At 41.4% G+C, this 25,214-nt stretch overlaps 1 protein-coding gene and 1 long non-coding RNA gene across 5 annotated transcripts in view; both read right to left on the bottom strand.

Annotated features, from left to right (window-relative positions):
* The window catches only part of PRIMA1 (proline rich membrane anchor 1), a 48,470-nt gene extending 43,966 nt beyond the window's left edge, over positions 1-4,504 (bottom strand). The window contains exons 1-2 of one of the 3 annotated variants that reach the window (XM_064423512.1): positions 4,290-4,504; positions 3,818-3,951 (exon numbers count right to left, since the gene is read on the bottom strand). In XM_064423512.1, coding sequence (XP_064279582.1) covers positions 3,818-3,910 — 93 coding nt within the window. In that variant the 5' untranslated portion in view covers positions 3,911-3,951; positions 4,290-4,504. Of the gene's footprint in view, positions 1-3,817; positions 4,139-4,289 lie in introns of those variants that run through there. The other 2 variants (XM_064423513.1, XM_064423511.1) reach the window with 2 other exon arrangements.
* Positions 4,505-5,563: 1,059 nt separating this feature from the next.
* LOC135302702 (uncharacterized) overlaps positions 5,564-25,214 on the bottom strand; it is a 35,016-nt gene continuing 15,365 nt past the window's right edge. Inside the window, exons 2-7 of one of the 2 annotated variants that reach the window (XR_010364263.1) lie at positions 24,321-24,568; positions 17,786-17,922; positions 11,382-11,560; positions 10,263-10,343; positions 6,730-6,870; positions 5,564-6,367 (exon numbers count right to left, since the gene is read on the bottom strand). This is a non-coding gene — a long non-coding RNA (uncharacterized LOC135302702). Of the gene's footprint in view, positions 6,368-6,729; positions 6,871-10,262; positions 10,344-11,381; positions 11,561-17,785; positions 17,923-22,483; positions 22,590-24,320; positions 24,569-25,214 lie in introns of those variants that run through there. The other variant, XR_010364264.1, reaches the window with a different exon arrangement.

Here is a 25,214-nt window from a genome sequence, read left to right as displayed (position 1 = left end):
CAGCTTTGCATATGTAAGTTTGAAGACAGTGCTGGTATGGCAAAGCTACATTGACTTACTGCTCTAACTTAATATCAACCAGAACCAAAGGCTTGCTCTGTCTTTTTTTAGAGCTATTGACTGCTTTTAAATTCCTGGAGGCTCTCCTCCCTTAGGCTGGTAATAGAGTGTCCCCAGAAAATAGTGCATAATTTTCTCAATTACTTTGCAGACAAGATTAACACTATCATGGCCAGTCACTTGCTGATCCTGCTCCTGTCTACTTAAAAAATATTATTTAAGAGAAAAAAAAAAGGAAAGGGAAAAAAAAAAGTTGATTTGTTCCTCAATACTTTAGCCCGAACCTCTATAAAAATTTCCCATGATAATTTTTAAAAAGTTGGGAAAGAACTGACATTTAAAAGCACGGACTTTATCACCTATTTGTTTCCCTTCTCCTGTCACTGGATGAAATGTGTGGTTGTTAGAAGATAGAAGTAGGAATATAAATATTACCTTGACGGGTTTGTCTTAAAGGCTTTGTTTTAAAAACAAAGATATTTTAAGTTGGTTGAAATCTGCCAAGAAAAGAAAAGACCCAAATCGAGGTTGAGGGCCTCAGGGAGGAGAGAAATAGTCAAGGACTGCAGCAAGAGGACAAAATAGTAACAGTAATATAAAGCAGCAGATAACAGTAGCAAGATAGAATCAGGAAAAAAAGGAAGGCATTTGGCTCCTTTTCAAGGAAAAAAAAAATCCCCCTGTTGATGTCTATTAGTCTTCTTATGAAAGAAATGAAGGCTATTACTTGTGTCTTCTAAAGGTAAGCAGAAAAAATCACTAGAAAATACGCTTTAGGGAACAATCTTGCTCTGGCAGGAGATGATGAAATAATACTCCATTGTTTCTTTCTTACTGCCTGCAATTCAAGGTAAACTGCCTTTACAGCATGTGGCAGGAAAAGGAAAGCGTTTTGAAAGAGCCACACCTTTCTATGGCCAGGTCACCTAAATGAATCTGGCCTCAAACTTTACTGCTTATTTGCTCCGGCAGACTCTTCCTTGGCCCCAGAATGGCTTTGGAAGACCTTTGCAGGTAAGGTGCAACTGGAAGCCCACCAGGCTGCCAGGCAGTTTGTGGCACTTGCTTTGGCAAGGGATCACCTGTGGAGATGCAGTCACAGGGCTTGCTCCCTAGCTCTTCCTGCCATTCCTCTGGGTGCTGGAGGTGCCATGAACACGTTTTCTTGGCCTATCTGAAACTTGGCTGCTTGTTTGGCATCAGGCTTTCTTAACACACTGAGCAGTTGGCCAGTCTAGACATAAGCTGCCTGGACTTCAAGCTGATGCATTTTTTCCCTGCTCTGAAAATACGTAGAGTTGACTTTATGGATTTGTGTGTTTGATGTGAACGTGTTTTGCAAAAAGGACAAATGTTTTAAAATTCTTATGGAAATGAAAATCTGATCCTCAAATGTCCAGGGAAGAACAAACAGAAAGTGGTAACTGGTGGTTTCCTTTTGCAGTCTCTGTCTCTGAAGTTTGTGCCTGTGGAATATTTCTCTTTAATACAAGATTTCTTTTCGAAACAGTGATCCTAGTCCTGTTTTGCATACCATGGAAGAATAAATCTGCATGTGGTCAGAAGTATTTAGTATTTCAGTAGAGTCCCATGGGGTTGCAGCAGTCCACAAGCACGTTCTACAGAGTAGGATGGGAAAAGAGGATTAATACAGTCCCTGGAGGGTGGCCTTCTTGTGACTTTTTTTAATCAGGTAAAAGGAGGAAAGCTTTAACAGAAAAGTGCAGTTGACTGAAGGAACAGAGACCTCTAAAAGCCTGCTGATGTAGCAAGAGCTTTGTCTCTTGGAAGCAGTCTACAGAGATGAGATGAGATCTCAACACTGCTGCATAAATCCCAGGACAGCTCTGTGCAATTCACATCAGTTAATCCAGATCCATGTTTACAAAACCAGAAAAAATGCGTCCCTGCTATTTATCATGATCTTTTCTGCTCTTTTTAAAATTATGTCAAAAGCCTCTGACAGATTCATCCCTTCCCTCTTGTCACAGAACTGGCTACCATGCTAATAAGAAAAGATTGTGGGTTTTGTTTTGGTTTTGTTTTTAGTAAGATAAATGTTTCTCATTTGATTAGCATCTGACTGATTCTTTTAAGTGTCTCAAGGCAGGGCCTAAGGAGGAAATGCCGAGGTGGGAGGGAAGGCTATGCCACACTAAGTCATTGTGGGGACAAACGCGTGAAGAGGGGCTGGGGGATGTGAGAAAACATGCCTGCTGCTATAGATGGAGCAGGGGCAGGGGAGCAACGATGCAACACTACAGAATTAGTCAAGGAGAGCATGGCTCGTGAGACTGAAGATAAGAGCAAGGATTATGACTCAACATGGGGAAAGGAATCATGGGAGGGCTTCAACCATGAAGGAATTTCAGTCACAGGAAGGATGGAAGGCTGGCATGCCAGTGAGCATTCCATACCTCCCCTTCCTACCAGAAACTGCTGATGGAAGCCCACTTTTGGGAAAACTGGAAAAAAGCTTCAGTATGAGCAGGTTTACTGTTTGTTCTTCCACAAGACAGCAAGCAATAGCACAAGTACAGTTGATGAATGGGTCATTCATTCAAATTCCAAATTACTGCAAGGAAAGGCTAGTGATCTCCTTGGCTTTTGTATTTCTCAGAGCCTATTTCAATTTTTATAAGTGTAATTGTTTTTAAAAAATTGTTTTAGATCATGTGAGTAGTTTGCCAGAAAGATGTTTATCCAAGGTTTTTTTTCTCTGCTCAATTGACTGATGGGGAGAGGTTGCAGGAGGCGACCTTTTCACCGAACTGTGGGTGCTTCCTTGAGAAATTCAGTTATAGTTTAACTTAAGATTAGCTACCTAAATACTTGAGGAGGACAGCAGGAAGGTAGCGCTGGCAGAAATTTTAATGACAGGACATTGGTTTAAAGATTGTTTTTGTTGTATTTCTGTTCATTTTAATCCATAAGGAGCACAAATCCTCTTTGTCATTCATGGCAAGAGACAAGATGCTAAAACAAACAACATCTCTCTAATCTCTTGGGAGTCACTAAGTTTAGATCAGGGAGTAAAAAATGTGGAGTCTCCACTTTGTTTTTCCAAGAAAGAAACTGTAATTGGTCTGTTCTTGAACGGCACTTGGCTGGCTCATCAATCACTTCTCTGAAGACTTATATTATAAATAAACTTTAAAATATCGAAGTGACGCATTTGAGATGAGCTTTGCCGCTGTCCTGATTCTCCAAACCGGATGGTCGCTCTCCCTCACTGTATACCAGTTTCTCCCAATCTCTCTTGCTGGCCACCCACATTACAATCAAGGTCACACAACACCACGGCGTCGGAGTTGGCAAAAGCTGATTCAGCCCTTTACCCAGAAAACCCTCAATTCAATTCGCAATCAATACCGAAAACCCACGGCAAAGCACGACCGCCGGGGCTCCACTCCGCCGCTGCCTCTTTCCGTGCATCTTGCCACCTACAGCAAAATGCGCTTCCCAGCCCTCTGACCGCCCAAGAAAGTCAACTCCATCCCGCCGGGACCGAACGCGCTCGGACCGAGTTCGGCGCTCGAGGCGGCACCGGCCGCCCGTCCCGCAGCGCCCGGCCAGGGGGGCCCTCGCCGGGCACAGCAGCAGCGCTCCCGGCTTCGGGGCCGCCTCCGCGACCACCGCCCCGCCACGGCCTCCTCCCCGCAGTGCCGGGGGTGCCGGAGGGGCTCTGCCCGCGCCCCCGCGTTCCCCCGCCCCGGCCCCGCGCCCCGCAGCTGCGAGCGGGCTCGGGCGGCCCTACCTGGAGGGACCCCCAGAGCGGGTGGAGGGCACAGTGCAGCAGCAGGGAGGGCCAGCAGCGGCGGAGCAGCCCCAGCAGCTGCCGGAGCAGCATCCCTCCTGGGCGGGCGGGCGGGGGCGCGGGCTCCGGGCGACCTGGGGAGGGAGCAGAGCGAGCCGGCAGCAGAGGCGTTGGCTCGCACCCATCCCCGGAGCGCGACTGTCCCAACTTTAATTCTGGAGGGGAGGGAGGGAAGGCGGGAGGGAAGGAGGGGGGGAGGGAGGCAGGGAGATGGGCGGGTGGGGAGGGGAAAGAGTGGTCGGGAAAACCCAGAGCCCTGCAAGTCCCGGCTCCCTCAGCAGGGAGACGCGCCTCCACCCCCGCCCTGCCCGCCTCCCTCCCCGCCCGCCCCGCCGGCTTCCCCTCCCTGGGATGCTCCGGCTGTCGCCGCCGGCAGCCTCTCCGTGCCGGGGGCTTCCCGGCCGGCGCTCACCGCTGAGCTCGGGGCTCCCGCACACACGGGAGGGGAGCGGGAAAAGTTTGGAGCCAGGCTCGGGAAAAAAGAGGCAGGGCCGGGGCCGGGGTCAGGGCCGGAGCCGGAGGGGAGAGGCGGGGAGAGCGGCGCGGCCGCGCAGCCCGGGCGCTGCATCTCCCACCAGCCCGCCGCCGCTGCTGCAGTGATTTTTCAAGCCCATCGAGGCAGTCCCTTCCGCGCACGGCTCCCCTCGGCTCTCCCTCCCCGCCCGGGCTCCTCCCGGCGGCAGCTGCCCTCCGCTGAGCCCCGGCGGGCGGCTCGGGGACCCGCGGGTGCGGGAAGCGCCGCAGCCGCCCCGCGCCCTCCCCGCAGACGAGAGCGGCGCCGGGCCGAGGGGAAGCGCGGGGTGAACCGGCACCCCCGCCCTGGAGGAGCCCCCAACTGCGGCCAGGAGGTTTTGGGGTTGGTGGTTGTCGGTGTTCGTCCCTTCTCTCGTGAGTGATGCAAGGGTTTGTCCTGTGGCAGGCGGGACACGGGGCTGCGTCGGCCCAGTGTCTCTAGGATGTAACAGGGAAGACGCTTCATGGTATTTGTGGTTCTATGTTCCAACAAAACATATGTAAATGTGTAACAGTGCATGAGGGGAAGCGGATAGACCACCCCCCAATATCAATATCAAGGCACCACAGTCTGGCTTCTCCACAAGAAGGACACAGTAAGAAATCAAGGATGAAGATGGTTTTGCTTCCATTGAAGCACTTAAAGCAAAACAGCTTTTTTTGTGAATGGTGGCTATTGCTGAAAGTTGGGCCTTGTGCGTATCAAGATGACCATAAAACATTTGTTGTTGGGTCCATGACACAGGGATCTTATTTTCGATGTTTCAAATTCAGTAACGCACACAGATACGAACAAAATACTAGTTCCAAGGTTTAAATTTCATATTGAGAGATGAATGAGTTTGAGGATATTGACTTTAGTTTTTCTTTGTATTTCTTGTGCTCACTGAGCCAAGTTTAATCATCAGTTTCATAAAAACCTGCTCAGAGAAGTAGGAATGGAAATACATTAACCTCTGAACTGATACACAGCTAAAATTCTTTTTTCATACACTGTTACATTTCATGTCCATTCATTTTAGCCCCAACAGGCACTATTTTAAATGTCAGGACTACCAGGCCCAACAGCATTTTACAAATGAGAACAGCACCCTGGAATTTAGTGGTGTTACACCTGAGTTGAGGTAGAGCCATTGAACCTAGGCATCTATTTGTAAATCCCTATCTTGTGGTTTTATAAGAGCAGAATTTAGAGAGGCAGAGACATTATGATCTTGGGTATAGGCAGTAATTGTACAGCAAAGATATTTTCTGTAATGATGCTGAAAAAGATGGCGTCCTTTTCTGTAAGCTTACTGTGTAATACGCAGGGCTTAATATATTGTGCTCATTCAATTACAGTTTTAGTGAGCTGCAGTCACAAGAGACAGCAAAGCTTTTCAGGCTTTCTGGTGATTTCCTGAAGGTATTTCAGCACTTGGTCACAGTACAGAACATAATAAATTGCACCATCTGTATACATAGTTCTTGGTTCCTGACAGAATGAGAGATAAGGCTTTAGGCATTGTATGCCAAAAAAACACAACACAGATTTATTTTCTTTCAGTATTTACAATGCCTTAATGTCTGAAGAACTGTGGATTTTCCTGCCATTAGCGATTGCCCAAGTAGCTGTCTCAAAGTGCTGTTCCTGTGGTTCAAAGACAACCCAGGGAACTGAGGAGACAGAGCCAAACTCAACCCACAGTCGCACGGAAGCAAGCGCAATCAGGGATATTGTTCTGACACAAACAAGAGCAGAGTTTGGCCCAGGTAATCAGCATCTTTTCTGTCTCACACTGGTAATTGACAGTTCACTTGGGAAAATGATTGGGCTGCAAATATATTAAATCCAGCCTCTGGACCCAGTCATATGGTCCACGCAGAAGGATATTTCCCATTAGTCGGAAGGGCTGAAGAAAGGGCTGAATGTGTGCCCTGTTCTTGTCCACATGACACCAGTACTTTTCATTAATTACTTCGGCTTCTCTGTAGTTTCTATGGAGAGAAAATAGAGTCCAGGATTTTTTTCCACTTATAAGGAAGATAAATGATAGAATTTTTGCAAGACTGTAGGCCCTGAATCAATGACAGTCTTGGAATATGTTTTGCTTAATAATGCATTAAGTATTTTGTAGCATCAGGACTGGTATGTGGAAGAACATGATGATTTGTCTGCAGCAGTCACATACTTAAGTGTGGAGAAGGATAATGGCTAGGGCTACCATCCTGGAACCAGAAACAGGATTTCCTGGGGTGTAGTCCCACTACTACCAACTCCCTATGCTACCTTGGGCATGTTTTTAAAATTTCCTATACCAGATTGCGCCTGTCAAAGCAGCACAATGATATCCAGCTACCTGAAATTCTTGCTGTGTTTGGTGGGAAAGGCAGTAACAAGGTCCTGTCCTCCGAAATGTTTAGCTCATCACAGAAACATGGAACAGTACCAGATCCTTTGCTGGTGTGGTCAACAAAGGTCCGTGCTCTGGTTCAGGGCTCTGGGGATGAAAAGTGATTTATACGTGTTACAGCTCAAAAGAATAACTTAAACTATTTTAAAAGGGTCTTCTCTTTTTTTTTTGTTTTTGGAAAAAGACAGCACAAACAGCATAATTCAAGAAGTTCTTGAAAAATTTAAGTCAAATATTAATACTCAATGGAATGATGACCATTACTCATTTTCCCTTTCATCCTTGATCTGATTACCAAGGAAGAATATTTATCTTGTTTGCTTCATGTTTTTATTTTTTAAACAATTGCTGATAATCAGAGAAATCATGATTAACACTCCAATGCAGCAACTACTCCAAAAACATTAGGAAGGATTGCAACACTGATTAGCTGTACCAACAAATATTGTCGTATTTCTTCAATCTAAGTATCCATAATAGCCTTTAAGAGGCTATTTATTTTGTCAGTATCGATGGAGTTTACAACATAAATTCAAATGTTCAGAGAGCACAGAAGAAGGTTCTCTTTGATGTTGACTTGTCTAAACTTTATTAAAATCAATAGATATTCCCCAGTCTGACTTTAGGCAAATTTTATGCCTATGTCTTTAGAGATATCAGAGGGGTTTTAGCTGAAGACAGCAGCAGAGGAAGTAAAGGCAACCTCTTCTCAGGCTCTGTGGTCAGTCAGGCCTAGACAGAATCCACTTAAGCTGTGTTTTACTAGTGACATTTCTGGATGCAAGTCAATGAACTCAAGAAGAGTGTCCAACCTGGCAAAATCCTAGAAAACATAAACATGCTAGAAAACATTTGAGCACTGACTTTTCAAAGCCTTCTTTAGCCTGGCATGGTCTGTCCCAGATTAATTTTTGGGTTTGAGTATAGAAAAACACCAGCAAGCAGGTAAACATACAGCATCACATTTGCTTGCACTGAAAATATTTTTGTTGCTATTTTTAAAAGGTATTTTTATTACTCCATATATCTATAGCAGTTCTTTCAACATGTGGAAAGAAAATTGACTGGTTTTGGATTTCATGTTTCTACCTAGCAATCCACAATTTACTGGGATATTTTTAGAAGATCAGGAATTAATAAAGGTCACAGCAACAGAAACAGTGGAGGAAATTGCATTTCTTCAAAATACCATAATCTCTTACCAGAGAGGGGAGAGAATTCTTCTTGATGATCCAAATTATTTAATAAAACTGAGGACCACACAAGTAACAGATTTGAGTTTTGGAAGATTCGATTATTCTATTGTTCAATATTTCCAACTTGTGGGAAAAGATTCCCAACTTTGAGCATATCTAGAATACATTTGGATAACAAATGCTTATTTGATTTTCATCATATTCAAGTTTTGGAAATGAGTTTTAAGTTTCATAAATATCTGAATTTCAATAAGTGCTCTTAAAGTTTTCTCTCAGATAAATACAGGCTATTGCCCTGCATCTGGAAAATAATGGCAGGGTGGCTCTTCTTCCTTGCTGTAGGTCAGGAATACTGTAATCAAAATGAATGTTTCCATGTCAGGTTAGGTGAGGAGTGAATAGGACCAACATGGAAAGCTGTACATAATCTTTAGCTTGTGTTCCCTCACCTGAAATTACAGGACATGGTGGATTTTTATTCATGGTCAAAAAAGTTGTGGCTATACATCATACAAGCCTGCTCTTATATTTTCAGTTTTCTGGTTCTGAGATGCTGCTTTCAGTGATAAACAGGCCTCCTGCTTACTAACTTGCAGTAGTTTCTCATATTTTGTTCTCTTCAAAAATGGATTTGGTCAGCAGTATCCTTGCTGTTTATAATGTAAAGGTAAAGTGTGTGGGATTAGTTATTAAATTGTCCAGAAAAGATCCTAGATGTAAGGAAGAGATTGTATGCCCCAAATATGTCCTTTTTTCAGCTTTATCAATTGTTCACACAACACATTACTTCTTACATATATTACATTTTCAATCACTTGTGACTTTATAATGAAATCTCTACATGCTGAGTGAACTGCAGGTTGCAGCAATCACTTAAGTGCTATATCACTTTTTCACTCATTATACATTGCTGCTCTGGTCTCAAAGATTAAATACTTGTTATTAGAATGTGTAAAGGATGGTATGAAAGCATTGCCCTCACATTTACTCTTGGACACTGTTTGCCCAGATATTATGGAAACGGGGGGATGGCAAGGACAGGGCTGAGTAAATGTACGAGAGTCCAAGTAGTTCCAGATGAAGGGTAGGGATGGAGAATTGCTGCTTCTAAATCAAAGTTATCAGTGTAGCTTCTTTTTTTTTTAACTCACCCTTCAAGGAGAAACTAGCACATATTTGGTCTGACTGATCTAATTTTGGTTGCCAGTTTAATCAATCCCAAACATCAGAATACTCCCTAAAACTACAAGTCCGAGAGTTTCTACGCCTAGTGAAAATATGTGACTAAAACTACTGTGTGCAGGTCTGTATATTTGACAATGTTTCATTTAAAAAATGTATGAAAAATTATCAGTTTCACAGAACACTGTTTTCTCTTTCTTTCCCCTCTCTGTCACTTTTTACTTCTGTTTCTAGTTGACATGATACCTAGTCTGAAAAATTAGGAATCAGATTTTCAAAAGCCGTCAGTCTGCAGATTTCAGGTGTGGGTTGTCCAGCCTGTCTTTGTAACTGCAAGCACACAGACCATCTGGGTTCATATCTGGGTTCCAAGATGTGGGGGGTGTGCTGGGAGGAAATCACAAATGTGTTATTGTTGTAAGAAAATACTGGTAGAAACAGGCTCCAACTTTATTTTTGTTTTTCTTGACTTACTCATAAATTCCACAGCAGTAGATTTTGGTAAAAAGCCATTCTATTGTTCCTTTAACAACACATTCAACAAATGTGGCAACACTGTGTGAGGTGGATGAGATAATCTGTGCCGCTGACAAATATGTGACATTTGTTAATGGCAGGAAAAGAAATATGAGGTTGTGCCGATGTCTAACACAGGACTTTGGTGAATATTTTACATCAGCTAAGGTCACGGGTTAAGAGCCAGACTCTGAGCAGGTCAGATTATAATGGATCCATCTGTCTCATAACAAGAGCTATTGATTGGTTATAAGCCCCAGCTAGTGGGGGACTATCACAAAGACAGCACCAGCTCGCCACTGACCTCTGCTGCAGTCCTGTAGCACTGGGGTCAGTGGGGAGAGTTTCTTTCAGAAGTCTGCATGCTGAGCACCAAACACTGGCAGGTCCCAGTTCTTCCAACAAGTCTTTTTGGTATGTAATACAGGACTTTGTTTTATATATTAATTCAGAACTGTCCAACACATTTGTAATCTCCTGTCAGTAAACTGTTTCTATTTGCAGATGGAAAGGAAAATCCAGTGATTTGTCAGTGGTTTCTAGACTTTCACACCTTGTTAAATATTTCTAAATCTTTTGCATTACCTGTGTCTGAAGTCATCTTGAGGTACACCAATCCAGTTGGCCACTGCTGTAATTTCTTAGATCCTCTGTGGTCTGTAATATCTGAAGAAAGAGAAGAAAGATACCTGAAGTAGTGCCTATACTTTCTGGTATGCAGAAGGTATCCTGGGATCTGCCTGCTGACAGTAGGTGGTAGGTTAATGTTCAGTGAGATATTGCTAGAATTTTGTTAGATTAGGGCAGTAGCTGGGAGCATGGCTCCTTGTGGCTTAGGCTGGCTGTCAGAGGCACTGCCTGACAGACCATGTAACCTTCCCTGCACAGAAGACAGCCAAACACATGGGTCTTACAGCACTGACAACTGCACTAATGCTGGCTTGGCCTTTGAGGAACACAGATAAATGCTGTTCACAAATCTATATCATAAAATATTTCAAACACTGAGGTACAGCAAAGCATTTCACATCTCTTGGCAGCAGCCATGTGTTCCTAAAGCAGTCCTACCAGGCTGTGCCTGTGAGTTTCTGTTGTCCCCTCCAAGTATTTTCTAGGGTCAGAAGGCATTTTTCTGACAGCAGTGCTCTCTGCAGGGGTAGACCTGGAGATGTACACAGTGCAGAGAATTTTCTCAGCTAGACATAAGGGAAAGGCAACAATATGTTTAGGCAACAATCCTAAGAAAAAAGGTATAAGTTCTGAAATACTTTACCTTGAGCATATGCTATGGATGTTTTGATGAAATCAAACAGAGATTACACTGCTTGTAACTTCTTTTATGTCACAAGTTCTCACTATAATGCCAAATTGCTTTCCTGGCAGAATCATGCAAAATGTGGGGATGTCTCTTACTAAGGCCACCACCATCAGCAGGCATGTATCAGCAGTTTCAACACACCTTTTCTGCTCTGAATCAGCCAGTGCATTTAGATCTTATTGCATTCTAAAAAAAATTATCTCCTATTATTGAAATCCCAGTTATTATCTTTATGTTACTAAGATTAGTGTTCTGTCTTTTTGGAAACATTCAAATCCTTGATCTGTTCCTTTTCCTTTTTCATCTTAACAAATACAAGCACTAGGAAGAGGAAGAAAACTCAGGAGGGTCTGGCAGTCCATAGTTCTCCCAGCTGAAGCACTTACACCTTGGAGTACTCTTTATCTTGCAGTCTTCTTTGTCTCACCAAGCAGTGAGAGCTCTCAGGAGGTCCCAGGAAGACAGTGATTTAGGTTTCCATCTTCATGGCTCCTAACATCAGTGCCATTCCACACAGCCTGAGGTGTGCTCTCTCTTACTTCAAATTTCCATTCTGCTAAGCTTACTGAAAACAGATGAAGGAACGTGCTAAAAAAACCTAGTGCTTGCTCTATTGGATGAGCCACATCATGGTTTTTCTGGTATTAAGAATTCTTGGCTAGTGAGAAAATTTTGGGGGTATTACTGTATTTGCAATGTATTTTCCTGCTGCTTATTTGCAACATATTTGCTTGCTGCTTACATGAAGGCACTGTGGTATAATCAGAGAGAAGAAAGAGGTTAGATATATTTTTAATTGCTCTATCACTGGATATTTTAAAGTATATTAGAAATGCATCTGTAAGGATCAACAGAGCCCGAACCCATTTGAGGACTAGAGGAGTTATCAGATTCATCTTTGTCAGCCCTTTCTCTTCCCCAAGACCATCAAGTATTAGTCTGGTGTGTTGGAAATCCCTGGGAGCCACCAGCTGCTGATTTGAAAAGAAATGCACCTAGAGCTGTCCTGCAAGGCTGACATCATCATAAATTCATCTCAGTGCCTCCTAAGCATTTTGAGATCCTCTGATGAAAGTCATTACATAAATGCATAGCATTGTATTCTTAAATGTCTAAATCATGACAGATTTTGAATGCATATTTTTTGTGACTCAGTCATGAATTACCACAATTTGCATACAGTATTTTCCTATATTCAGCATACCCTTCTTCTCATTTAATCCTTCTGACTTGTGCTGCTGTAGTGACTTTAAACCTGAATTACAGAAGCAATTTTGGAGTGCATTGCTGTTAACTTGGTGATGAGTAATCTTGCTGTGCCTATAGGCAGGAATAATTGACAATTTTTTACAATGAGCAATGAGGAAACCCGTAATCAAAGGAAACATTTCTCTATTTATGAACAGGTGCATCCATTTTACTCTCTTTGTATCCAAAGCTATAGTGGCTGTCTAACATGAATATTGTTTTCTTTTGTTTATTGCTGCTAAGGCATAAGCAAATATTAGGCCTTCACTTAATAAGGCCCTGGTTAAATGCTGAGAACTAGGCAGGGATGCCCCAGTGCACTTACAGTCTTAAAAAGAAGAACTGTGAGAAGGTATAAAATGCAAGCATTAAAGGAAACTGAGAAGCAGTTATCTATCTTTGAAATAAATTTGTTTGCAAAAGGTAGTTTGATATTTCTTGGGAACAACCTGCTATTTATCCAATCACTTCCTTAGCTGCCTTTTCCTGCTTTCCTCTATAAAAATTGGCCAGATAACAGCAGCAGTCCTGCTAAGTCCCAGCTGTAGGAGAGAAGCTGACATGCCTGCAGCAGCCTATGTGTACCCATGCCTGGAGAGCAGTGTCCAGTGAACTGGAAATCCACAGTCCAGCTCCACATACCTGTCCTAGACATCTAGAAATGTAATCCTGCCATTGTATACTGGATACTGAAGGCAGAAGCCCATTGTCTTTGTTGTCTTCAGGAAGAACTGGAGTCAGCAACTCCCTGGGCCTGCCATGCTGCTTTCCATAACAATCTCCCACTGTCCTTATGAATGTTTATATATACATATATATATATATATATATATATATATATAAAATATAATCCTCCTTTAATTATGGAGGATTTTAACTATGATGATTTCTTGTCTGGGGGATTAAATGTTTACTCTTGAGATAAAGAATTGCCTCACAACAAAGCTGTTTTACCAGATACTTGTTTGCCCCATCCCTCTCCTGCACTTGAATATATTTTCATAATGCTTATTTTTGCTGTAATAATCCAGCATCTGCTATGCTGACAGGCCCTCACAGAGTTATTTAGAACAGCTAAGGGCTGATTTGAGTCTCAGAGCAAACAGGCTGGTTCTCTTTCCCTTTTCCCCTCCTTTTTCCTTCTACAGGTTAACCTGGCGTTGATCTCCCCTTCTTCCCAGCCCTGTTGGCTGGGGAGGGGTGGACAGGAGAGAAGCATTCTCTGAGGTGCAACTCCAGAGTCCCAGGACATTTATTCCTAGAGCCCTCGGTGGGGACAGCAGCACTGCTCAGGGTGTGCATTAGTCCTCTTCTCTCCAAATTTGTGGTGCTGGAGCAGGATTCTCTCAGCTAGTAGAGGTCTTGCCCCTTCATCTTTCAAAATGTGCCTGAGTCATCAGGCTTCTTCCCAGGTATCACTGAAGGGGTATTGAGGACAGCTAAAGGTGATACAGACATTCTATCATCAGAAGACATGAAAAGACACTTTTTTATTAGAAATCTACAGTTCTTATAGAAACAATGGTGGACTTAAGATCTAATTGGCCTTTAGGAATCTTCTCTCATGTTCAGTGAACTATGAGTAGCACACTCTGGAGAACCATATCTATAAACAATGGTTACAGAAAGAGAGATGATAATTGTTTGAATTCTTTCCTTTAAGTTTCCCACAGCTTCTACACAGCTTCCATGGATTTTCCTGGGAGAACCATGTCTCTCTCTGTTCAGAGGACATGTAATTACTACACCCAGACATCACAGATAAGCAGTTACTGGATCCCATTTTGGTGTTTGAATCTGGAAGCTGAGCTCACCACTGGCAGTTTGGAAAATAAGTCACCATACAGAAAGAGAATAATTGCACCAGAAGGATTTTGCTGGAATTACTTGGGGTAAGCTGACAAACTCTGTGGATGCATTTTCACACTTAGGCTTCAGTGGGGTCCTCTGTGTGCAGAGACCTCCAGGCATTTTTCAACTCTAGTAACATCTGTCTCCTACAGCTCAAACTCATTTCTATAACTAGCTCAAGTGCAAGAAGTCACTGATTCTCTCCTCTCTTTACAACAAGTTTTAGTAAGAACAAAGTAAAATTTTAGCTCTGACTTGCTTGAGGTAGAGAATTCTGGTGAACACTGTCAGACCCTACTGGCATCTACAGGGTGGGAAACTCCATCAGCAATGGGCACACTGCATATCTTAATATGGGAAAGGGAGAAAATTTGTGTTAAAAAGCTTTCTCTGGTGCCAACCATCTGCTTTCAAGAACATTTATCTTTGTGCTATTTCCATGAACTGGGAGTGAAGTGTAGCCCTTTTCAGTTATCCATTCATGGTTCCTTTTCATTTGTTTAAATTGCTCATCCATCTTGTCCATCAATATGTTTCTTCGCTTACCACAAAGACAATAAATTCCTGTGCCCATAAACACTCTGGTCTATAACTTCTCTAACATAAATATGCTTATTAACTTTTCTACAAGATGACTTCCATGAGGAAGGTGGCATATGTGCACACTGGAAGGAAGATAAGAGTCTGAAGTAATTGGATTTGCTGTAATAGAAAAATGGGTGAGCTGCAGGGATGGAATTCACCCAGGACTAATTCAAAGCACAGAACTGATATTCTGAGTGCTGCAAATCTGATAGCAAATGATGCTTATTTAGATTGCAGATCAGGAGGCTTTGTAAGTGTATATCTAAGAATGAATCTGTATATCATCTATAGGATGTAGTGTCCATGTACCTACAGATATCTACATATAGCATTCTTTGATGAAAGGGCGCCCTGATGAATATATTTATTCAGGCTAAGAAAACTATAGGTATTTCATTATATTTCAGAATCCAGTAGAAATAACTGCCCACACATTCTGAAATAGCTATGTATTCTTCTTTCCTTTATCTCCTTACCTTTTGTTTTCAAATATGGAACAACTCCTGCTCCCTCAATTGGCATCAGCTAGAGGTGCTGCTTCTAGGGAATCCTGTATGTTTAATTATGGGTAAGGTTCTTCAGAGCTAGCTCGAAAAGAACAGCATTGGCTTTTAACCCAAGAAAGATAATTCAGAAACATTTTTTATAGAAGAGTTCAGTAATTCTTCCAGAAGACAGGCTGCAGAAAGACAGAGCCAGGATAACTCACGCATTGGGTACACACACCTGTGACTCAGACACATCACCTGGACAAGGTGAAGTTGCTCAGTTCTGTTGACCAATGAGGACCAATGGTACCTTGCTTTAAAATTTAGACTCTGCTACATTTTGCATTCTGTATTTCTGCTCTCCACTTACTCATTCCTCCTCCAGTTGACAAAAGATTCAGCTTTCCTACTGGTCTACTTCCTGAAGCAGAGGTAATTATTCCCCACAGTGGAATCCAGGACCTGCATATGGCTCATGGAGACCTGAAGATTCATGCTCAGTGCTGTGGCAGGTGCCCCAAGAGCCAGTTCTCTGGGGCCTCTTGACAGCTAGTCTCAGACAAAATTGCTATAATGTCTGCCTAGGGCTGTGTTGCCAGGGATGGGGCTTTGTTTCCAACCCCTCTTTACCCTGTTTCGCTTTAATTTGATTTATAGTTGTCTCTGATAGTTGAGATTAATGTGGATTTTATTTTACAAGCGAACATGGTGTTAATTTTAAGCATATTTATTGCTCCAGCCACATAGAGAAGATAAATCACCTTAGAAAGAAAATGTCCTCTTGCATGCAGTCGGTTCAGTAATTTTGTCTAAACTCATAAAAAGTTGCCATTTAATCTCTGTCTGGGGTTAAGTCCTGTGAAACTGTGACTGAGCAGTACAACAGTAGTAAGCAGTACACAGGACAGGAAATGCCTGCTTCCACCTTTCAGAAGTATTCAACCTTTACATCTTTCCACAGGCTCTTAAGCTTTTATTCAGTGCTCAGTGGAGATAAATATAACATGCCCATAGCTCTCTCTTAAATGGAAGAAATTACTTTATATATTTATTTGCATAGCTATATAACAGTGTATTTTAGTGTAATAGAATGTAACGTATTTTTAATGTGATATAGCAATGTGTTTTTTAAAAAACACCTGCAAATGGTTCTCCACATAAAGGATCAAGATCTCCAAATACAACTAATGATTTTGAGCAGCAAAATTGAGTTGCTCAGCCTAAAACAACACCACCAGCTTCACTGACACTTTTGGCATATAACTTAAGCAGGTGATATAACTAAAGCAGGCTCATTCACCAAAACATTTTTCTGAGTATCATTCATGCCTGCCATTTTACACCAGATCAGTACTGATCTGACTGCTTACATTTCCAGGTAATTTTCCTCCCAGGTATATATGAACCTATCTTTCTACTTCAACATCATCTGCAAGGTAGCTTGGTATATATTGACTTCTCAATCCGGCCAGGACTGGCCATTTTGAGATAGATTTGTAGTGAAAACTTGATTTTATTCTGTACAATCAATCAGTCTATTCCTCATCCTTGTGTTGCAGTCAGTTTTGGTGTCTATTTAGAAGAATCAGAAACAAATATGCCTTGTTATCTTGCTTAGTAAATGTAGTGAGAGACCCAGTTCAAGGTCATCCAGAGTGGCAATGACATCCACTACTTGTATATTCGTGTAGCTACATTGCTTTGGCACTTTGCAGTCCCTGCTGATTTTGGAAGACTTTCATACAGAGGATAGTTGGAATAGTTGCTGTTACTGCCTACATGGCATCCAACAGCTCCCTGGTGCTCTTTCTATGCTTACAATGTTAAGTAAATGGAAGTTTTCAAATAAATTTAACAGATCACTTTGATTTGTCAGCAGTTTACATATTTTTTATAAATAAAAAAAAAGATTTTTTTTTTTATTTATAAAACTTGTCATGTCTCCAACCCCGGGTATTGAACTACTGGAGAAAAACTGGTGTTTGTTTTCATTCATTCAGTCAACTGCTTTTGGTGAACATCCCAAAATGTCATGTTTGATTTTGCTTTCAGCTTCTCACAGAAAATCTGCAGGTTCTAAGGAGACCTGGATAAAATTTAAAAAACCATTAGATGAGGGGGTTGTTTTACTGTGATTTAGTAAAGCAGAGCAGGCTTCTTTTGCAGCTCAGAAGAATAAGAATCAATCCCCTGCTTCTTCCAGCTCTGTGCCCATTCATATCTCTGGATACTTCTGAAAAACATTACTCACAAATCAGAGAATACCCTAACCTTATTGCTTTGTACACTTGTATTTGAGATCTGTATAACTTAAGCATCTCTGTGCTCAGCAGAACAGCTGGAGGAACTTGCTAGTGTAGCAGACAGAAAAATAGCTGAACATGGGGACTGGAGTGCACTGATAGCTGTCACAGACCCAAACCTGTGATGTGGTCACAGTAAAAAACAGGAGAGAAAGGCCCCCTTTCTAAAATTAAACAAAGCAGAAAATAGAACAAGTGTGAACTGAAGTGATAAATTATAGAGGACTGCATGTGGAGAAAGCAAATAAATCTCTAAATATTTTTAGCACACTCACTTTTCTTTCAATAGCTCACCAGGAGGTTCAGTGGTCTCACCTGGCATCTTATTAATCCTGCACTGATTGGTGAGCATGCAGGAATGGAGCAGCACTGGCATCTGGGTTAATCACATCTTCTAGGAAATCGTGAAAATTACACAGGAGACACTTCACAAATGGCAAACTGAGGTTTTGCTGAAAAAAAAGGAAAAAAAGGCTCTGTTTTCACAGCAGGTGATCAATAAATCTAGCAGTTATGGATCATAGCTATAAGTCAGGCTTCAAATTTTCCCAACTGCAAGAAGCATCTATCTGTCTTATTTGGAGTCTGAACACAAACAATCTTTGCTGCAAGTGCAAGATTTAGTTTCTCCTGCATTTGGATTGCTTACTTTCATTTGTGGCTTTTACTTGGCTTCTTCTTTGAATCCTGGTATTTCAGAAGACTATTTTTTGATCAATACAATCCTTTTGCAGTGCTGACTGATTTCCTTATTTTGAACTAAAAATCTCTTTCATAAGCAATTCCCAATAGAAATGTTCCTTTTAGTCTTATGCACTACTTGGATTTTTCCTCAGGGATGGAATGTTATTTTTCTTTTTAATTCTTTCTTAACTGCTGACACTAATGCTCTCTATAAAACTTGTTGTAGGCCCTGCTCTGTATCTCTTCTATATTTGGGATTAAGGAGAATTATTATCATGTGGTCCTAAAGCAGCTTTTTTGAAGTCTTGAGTACACTCTCCTGTCAGGTGAGTGCTGATTATATATTATAGAAAAAATGGTTTTAAAAATAGATCCAAGAGTAAGAAAAATCTGAAGGCTTGAGATGAAACTGTTAGGAGAAATGAAACTGGGAGGAATTTGCAGCAAGAGAATAATCTTAGTTCCCATGGAGGATGCTCAAGTGGATGGTGCTTTTTATTCTGAATGGAAGCAGCTGTGAACCAAGAGGTGGTGTGGCCCAGTGGGGCTAAACAGCATGACAGCCCAGGACACCTGAGCTCAATTCCCCTCAAAGGACAAGACTTGGAATCTGGAAGTTTGATTCCATTCAAGGGGACTGGGAACATCCACAGCGGAAACCAGTCCCCCACTCAGAGAGTTCTGTGCACAGGCACACACATACTACACACAGAAATATACACAATCTTTTGGGAAACATGTCAAGCTGAAAATCCACCCTTTGAACCAGGTTCTTTCCAGACACCACAAACCAGACACCTAAATATGGAAACAGCCTCAAAACCAACCTGTTTTGAAGGTGCTAGTTTGGCATTTCTGCTGCTTTTGGAGGAGGTTTGTAAACTCACAAAGAAATATTTCATGCCTTAAAGTGATTTTGAAGGCAGTCACTCACTGAAGAAAAGAAAAAGAAGGTGCCCTGCCTCTTGATGGTCTCTAAAACACAAATAAAATAGAATTCTATGTGTTTTGTGAAGAAGAAATCTCAGAGGTTAAACACGCAGGTTGTGGAGAAAAATGCTTTTTAGTGCAAAAAGAAAGATTATTCTGATTGTTGTCCTCCTAAAACTGGTATTCCTCACCTCAAGTATGGTGAATGTTCAGAATTTATAACCTTGATATTTTTAACTAGAGCAAAACATATATAAATTGATCAATTTTTAGTATGTTTAACTGCAAATCTGACAGAGATAAATCCTTCCATGAATCACTGGCTCAACTTCTTGTTTGATGTTAACAGTAATTTAATTAGATTTGACTTAAAAAAAATATCTTAGCGTGATTTAATGGTATAAATCATGAGATGTTCAAATTGTTCACTGAAAACATATTATTTGAAGAGGTACTTTAAATATAAGCAAGAGTAAACAAGCTGTATATTTGATGGGTTACACATTTTCTTCCCAGAAGACCATTTCACACTGGGGAGTATCACTAACTTGTCAGTGTGATATAGTGGTATGAGCAGGAGCATCAAAATTGGTGGTTGCAAGGCAGAACATATGTGATCTTGGGAAAGACATTTCACTTCTGCATTGTTTTTTCACCTGTAAAATAGAGAGCAGGGAAAAAGTAATGAAGCTCTTCTGCGGTCTGCAGTAAGTTAATGTTTGTAAAACACTTGAGGGTTGTAAATGCACAAGGTGTTAGAGAAGTGTTGTAACTTAAATTATTTCTAATTTTTTTTTTTTCCAAGCAGGGGTTAGAACCTCAGATTTGGTAGGAGTTGGTAGTTGTATTTGTTCTTTTCTGTCTTCCTTTTTTTAATACTTCCATCTTCTTGGAGTTTTTGATCAATTTAAAGTCAAACTGGCTGAGAGCTTGTGAAGGTATTGCTTTGAGAAGTGTTTTGTGTTTCTTGAATGCTGCTCTAAACCTTTTGCCAAACTTTTCTGGCTGTCTAAGGTTGCCAGTAAAGTTTTAGGGGCATTTTTTCTGTTTTGAACTCTTGAGAATATCTTATCAGTATTTCTCCCATGCACCTAACTCAGAGTACATGAACAACTGTAAGCCCTTCTAAAAGTCTCATTGAGTGAGTTTTTTGGGGCCTTACAACATGACATATAACACTGCATGCTGAATCTTTGTCCTTCCTCTGGTTCCTCCTTGTTATGGTTACTGGGGACCTGGTGACCCCCTGCAGTGTCCTGTACAGTGCAGGATATTGCTTGGTCAAGAAATATTTGTACTCCCTGTACATAGGACAATTATAATTCATATTCCCCTCCAAAGAAAAGATATTGGTACATTATTTTAAAAAAATATTCTTCTATGCTTGATTAGTGCTGGCTGTCATAAGACCCAGACTGCTGGGTCATAGGCTTCGAGTCTGACATCTCTTTTTTTCTTGTAGTCATTAAAAGCCTTTCAGGAAGGCAAATTTAGTAGCAAGACATCATTGAAACATAGGCTAAGTCCCATTGCGTAATGTAACCCCTGTCTCTGGGAGTTATTAGCCAGGGTGACAGGCTATGCACTTATTTATTGTTCCAGTGGCAGTGAGATCAGAGCACAAAGGTCCCTTGGGGACTGTTCCATCTCACTCCTAACTGGGGTATTTAATAGTTTCTACCACAGGCCTATTAAGGTTGATTGTGAACTCTGTCCTATTATGTAGAAACCACTGTTCAGCAAAGTGACAGCCAAATCTTTTAGAATATTGTTATTTTTTGTAAACTAGCCTAAGGCTTTTGGGTGAGAGAAAGGGAGAAATAATTGGTTAGTACTGGGAGAGACTCAGGCACAATTTAGAATTCATCCCTATCTGTTAAATTGGAATGATTTCTATATTGTATATTCAAGAGAATAACGAAAAATTAGATTTGTACTTACAGAAAGAAATGCCCTTTCTTCTTTAATTGGTTCCTACACCTGTTAGCACATTCTATGACTGTATTTCAGTCTAATCCACCATTAAGGTGTTTCAGCCTAAAAACACCTTAGTAATTAAATTATCTTTCTGCAGCACATGTCTCCAGGGGACTCCCTCCCCCTGGCACTAAAGTTAACCAGGCACACCTTGTCATCTCAGAGTTCAAAGCCCACTCCTACTCAGTGCATTGCCAGAATTCAAGAAGCGTAATGTCTTTACAAGACTCTGATTTTTTCTTGCCAAGGGTGCTGGCTTTTTGTTCCAGTATGGAATATATGATGGAAGACCAAATTGAGAAGCTCTAAGTCCTCAGAAATCCTCCAAACATTACCTGCTTGATGCTGTTCAAGAAATAGATAAGACTGAAAGTTCAATATAAACAAGACTTTTACTCATGTGGTTTACTGAAGCATGATTTACAAAAATAAAAGAAAAAAATTAAAGAAGCTTGGTCTTCTCTCTGCTGCTTTTTGATGAGTAAAGCTTGACAAATACCTATTTCCATCATCTGGCATTGTCACAGTCACATAACAAGCATGTGCAGACTATCTCATTTATGTCTCTTTTTTGGGTGTCCTCTTTATAGCTCCCATAAAAGCATTGTAAAGCCCAAGGTGCCAGCCTGTGTGGTGCTTTGGGCTGGTTGGTATTTCCACCAGATATTCTCTGGAGGACAGAGGGTGCATAAAGACAATGGATAGAAGGGAGTGCTTTAGGTGAGAGGAAAAAAATTACAGACATCCTAAAAACCACAGAACATTTAAGGTATGGTTTAAACGTATAGTAAATCAGAGCTATCCTACAGTCAGCATGGCACATTCCTTCTTGTGACATACATTCTACCACAGCAGTAATATCCAACTAATCACCTTAATTCTTATTTTTGTTATATTGCCTTTATTTGCCAGTGCATTCTGCCAGAATTCGTAGTGTCTCTGAAGCAGCAGGTCAGGATATAGATGTCTGACAAAGCAGAGAGGTCATGTGGAAAGACCTGGTTATTAATTTTGAAGAAGAATGTGTGCTCATGGCAATAATAGCCAAACAGAGGCCATGAGGATGGCCTTAGGTAATGAGGATGTATGGAAGGACAAGCCTTGACTGTATTAAGCGTATAGCCTGCATACAGATCAGCAAGAGTTTTCTAATTAACTTCAAGGGGAAATGGGTTACTTGTGAATCTAGAAGGTGATGATTTAAGAATCTTTGCTATTTTACAGCTGCTGCTATATGAGGGAACACACAGACCAACCAACTTTATGTATATCCTCTTACCCTACTTCATACATCACCTCTCACCCATCAAACACTCCAGAGAAACTGTACTCTTGCAGCTTTGTGGAAAAGAATGAGACAACTGGTACCTGAGCAAACTGTCCTGAAAGATGTTCTTACATTAAAGAAAAAAATATTCCTTGCCTTGTTCAGCTCCTGTCTATAAATCTTCTTTCCTTGGCAGGGTTATTAAGAACAACTGGCTGAAGCAGCAGTGTTGTTAGCTGAGATTCTTGCTGTCCTATGAACCTGTCAGCCAAGTTACAGGAGTAAGTATAGAGAATCAATAGTCTTTTTGGCAAAGAAAAAGAGCTGACATTGATTCTTCCAGCTCTGGCAGGTGCCTTTCATACTGTGCCCTTTGATGTGTGATCAAGGCCTGCCTATGGCCCCTTGCAACCTTGTAGGGTGTTCAGCACAGGAGGAAGGAGAGTCCTACGAAGCCACATCTTCCCTAACTTTCACAAGCTAAGGAATGAGTGAGTTTGACAGAACTTCACACTTTCAAAGGGATAGATGGGATTGGGTGAAAAGGCTCCTCTTGTCTTGGATGTCTGACCATCTGGCAGTGCTCTGTGAGTGACCTCAGTGGACTTCTGGAGAAGTCTTCTGTCATAATTTAATATATCTGACTGGGTAATAAGATACGGTCCAGAAACCACCATTTAATTAATAACTGTAGACTACAGTCCCAGGCTATGTTACAGACTAACAAAAGCTTGAACTTGCAAATGAGCCATGTTACTGAGAATTAGCACAGGCACAACCAGAGAGGTGATCTACTTACATTATGATAATAACACCAGGCAGGGTAATGATATAGTTCCTTCTTTGTCCCCATACTTTCCTGTCACTGTTCCTTAAAAACAGTAAGTAATATCACATTTGGCTGATGTTGCTTTGCAGACCTTTTGGGTACTTGCTTTTTCTCAGCTCAACTGCATTTCGAAATGTTATGTACCTCTGCAAGAGCCCGGTCAGAGGTGGATAGAGGTTTTACTTTGTAATGATTATTCTAAATCCTAAATGTCACCTAGTAAAACAATCACTCATAATTTGACTTCATTAAGTATTCTTTGTTAGTTCATTAACCTCGGCATTGTCAGCATGTTGCCACAATCAAATACAATTTATTCCATGTTGTGCAATGAGAGCTGAGGGCAGATCTCACACTGGGCTGTCATCTAATGGACCTGAAGGACCTGCTAAATGTAACACTGCACTGTGCTCAATATAGGCATCTACCAAGGGCAGAAAATGCATGTGCTGCAGATGACCTGGTATAAATCCAGGTGCTGAGCTGGGCACACCCAGTTCTTTAATCACAGTTTCATCAAATACCTGATAGATTTTCTGAAGCCCAGACTGGTTTCCCTCTTGAGCTACAGCTAAACGAGAATTCCCACAGGACTCTTTCAATTTTGCTTACTTGAATGCTGTTCTCAGAGGAGGAGAGAACTGATGTACAGGCTTTGCTCAACATCTGCGGTACTTTTCAAAGCACAGAAAATCAGTGGATAATGCAAAATGATATAATTTGCATCAGAAAGATAACTGAAAAGCCTCTTACACATATTAGTGGGCATAATTTAGCCCTTTGATGTAAGAACAACAAAAGAATATTAAGGGCAAATTCTGCTTTGTGTAATACGTGCTGATAGAAGAGCTGAAGCCAATGACATCTTGCAGATTTCTGCCACCTTTTTTCATGTTGACCTGCCTGTGGCCAGCTCCCTAAGGTCCCTGTGCAGCAACATGTGATGCAAAAAGCCTCAGGGCCAGTTGCTTGGAAAGGATAACTTCCTCAACATAGGGAGACAAAAAGACATGCTAAAGCCAAGCACTCTCACCAGTGCTGCACAGGGAAGGAAAGGGATAAAAAGCACCCTGAGAAACTTCTTTTCAATCTTGTTATAGTAAGAATAATTGAACAGTGCAAAGTGTCATAAGCAATTTGTCTCTATGTGACAGACAACAGACCTGTTTTGAAGGTGATGATTACACTGACTTCCCAGCAGAAGCTCAATCAAATCTGTGGTTATATGGTTTCCTTCCAAACTGGAGAACACAGCAGCGCTGCTGTTATTTGATAATGATTTTGTGGGTATAAATTTATCACATGCTTTCTTCTTGGGCTTCCTTCAATGGTTGTGTCAGTCCAGACTCCATGAACAGGACCACGCCGTTTCAGCCAGACATGTCAGCTTGCTTCAATCCTGACTTTCTTCCTGGTTTGGACAAAGAAAATACAATATTTCACAGTATTTAGGCCATGTCAGTAGTTTTTAGGAGTCATCATCTCCAGCATTGTCTATGCTCAGGAGACAGCATGGCAAGAGGAAAGTGCTGTATCTCATAGGCTGTAGTGTGTTAAAGGAAGATAAAGCCAGTTATGGCCATGTATGCAAACAGAAGAATAATACTAAGCACTGTGAGCTCCATAAATTGTGGTTTTGGTTTACCTTCTGGACCTCCCCTACAGCCCATATTCCTAGAGATCACTCAGTTTTCCACCAGCTATTAGTCTTTACAGATAAAAGATTAATTCTGTTTAAAAATGTAAAAAAGCATTTGTGTTTATTAAAAAAAAAACCAACAAAAAACCAACAATGTTAAGATGATAAGATTTTACAGGTGAATATGACTCTTAGGGGAATCAGCAAGCCCTTCTGTCACCTAAGACAACCTTTCCAGGACTTCTGGTTTTTATCCATCCTCTCAAATGTCATTTTATTACTGCATCTGAATCAAAACACTCTGCTAATAGTAAAAGCAGGCCTATTGCTTTTCCTGCTTAGTACTTATTTGACACCTATTTCTTCACCTCATTTTGGTGTCTGTCCAGAGTTGTCCTTAGGATATCTTCTCAGAGTA

Source organism: Passer domesticus, chromosome 6 (genome assembly GCF_036417665.1).
Source record: "Passer domesticus isolate bPasDom1 chromosome 6, bPasDom1.hap1, whole genome shotgun sequence".
NCBI lineage: Eukaryota > Metazoa > Chordata > Aves > Passeriformes > Passeridae > Passer > Passer domesticus.
The sequence above is the reverse complement of the archived record's forward strand: the minus strand, read 5'-3'. Positions and strand labels throughout refer to the sequence as shown.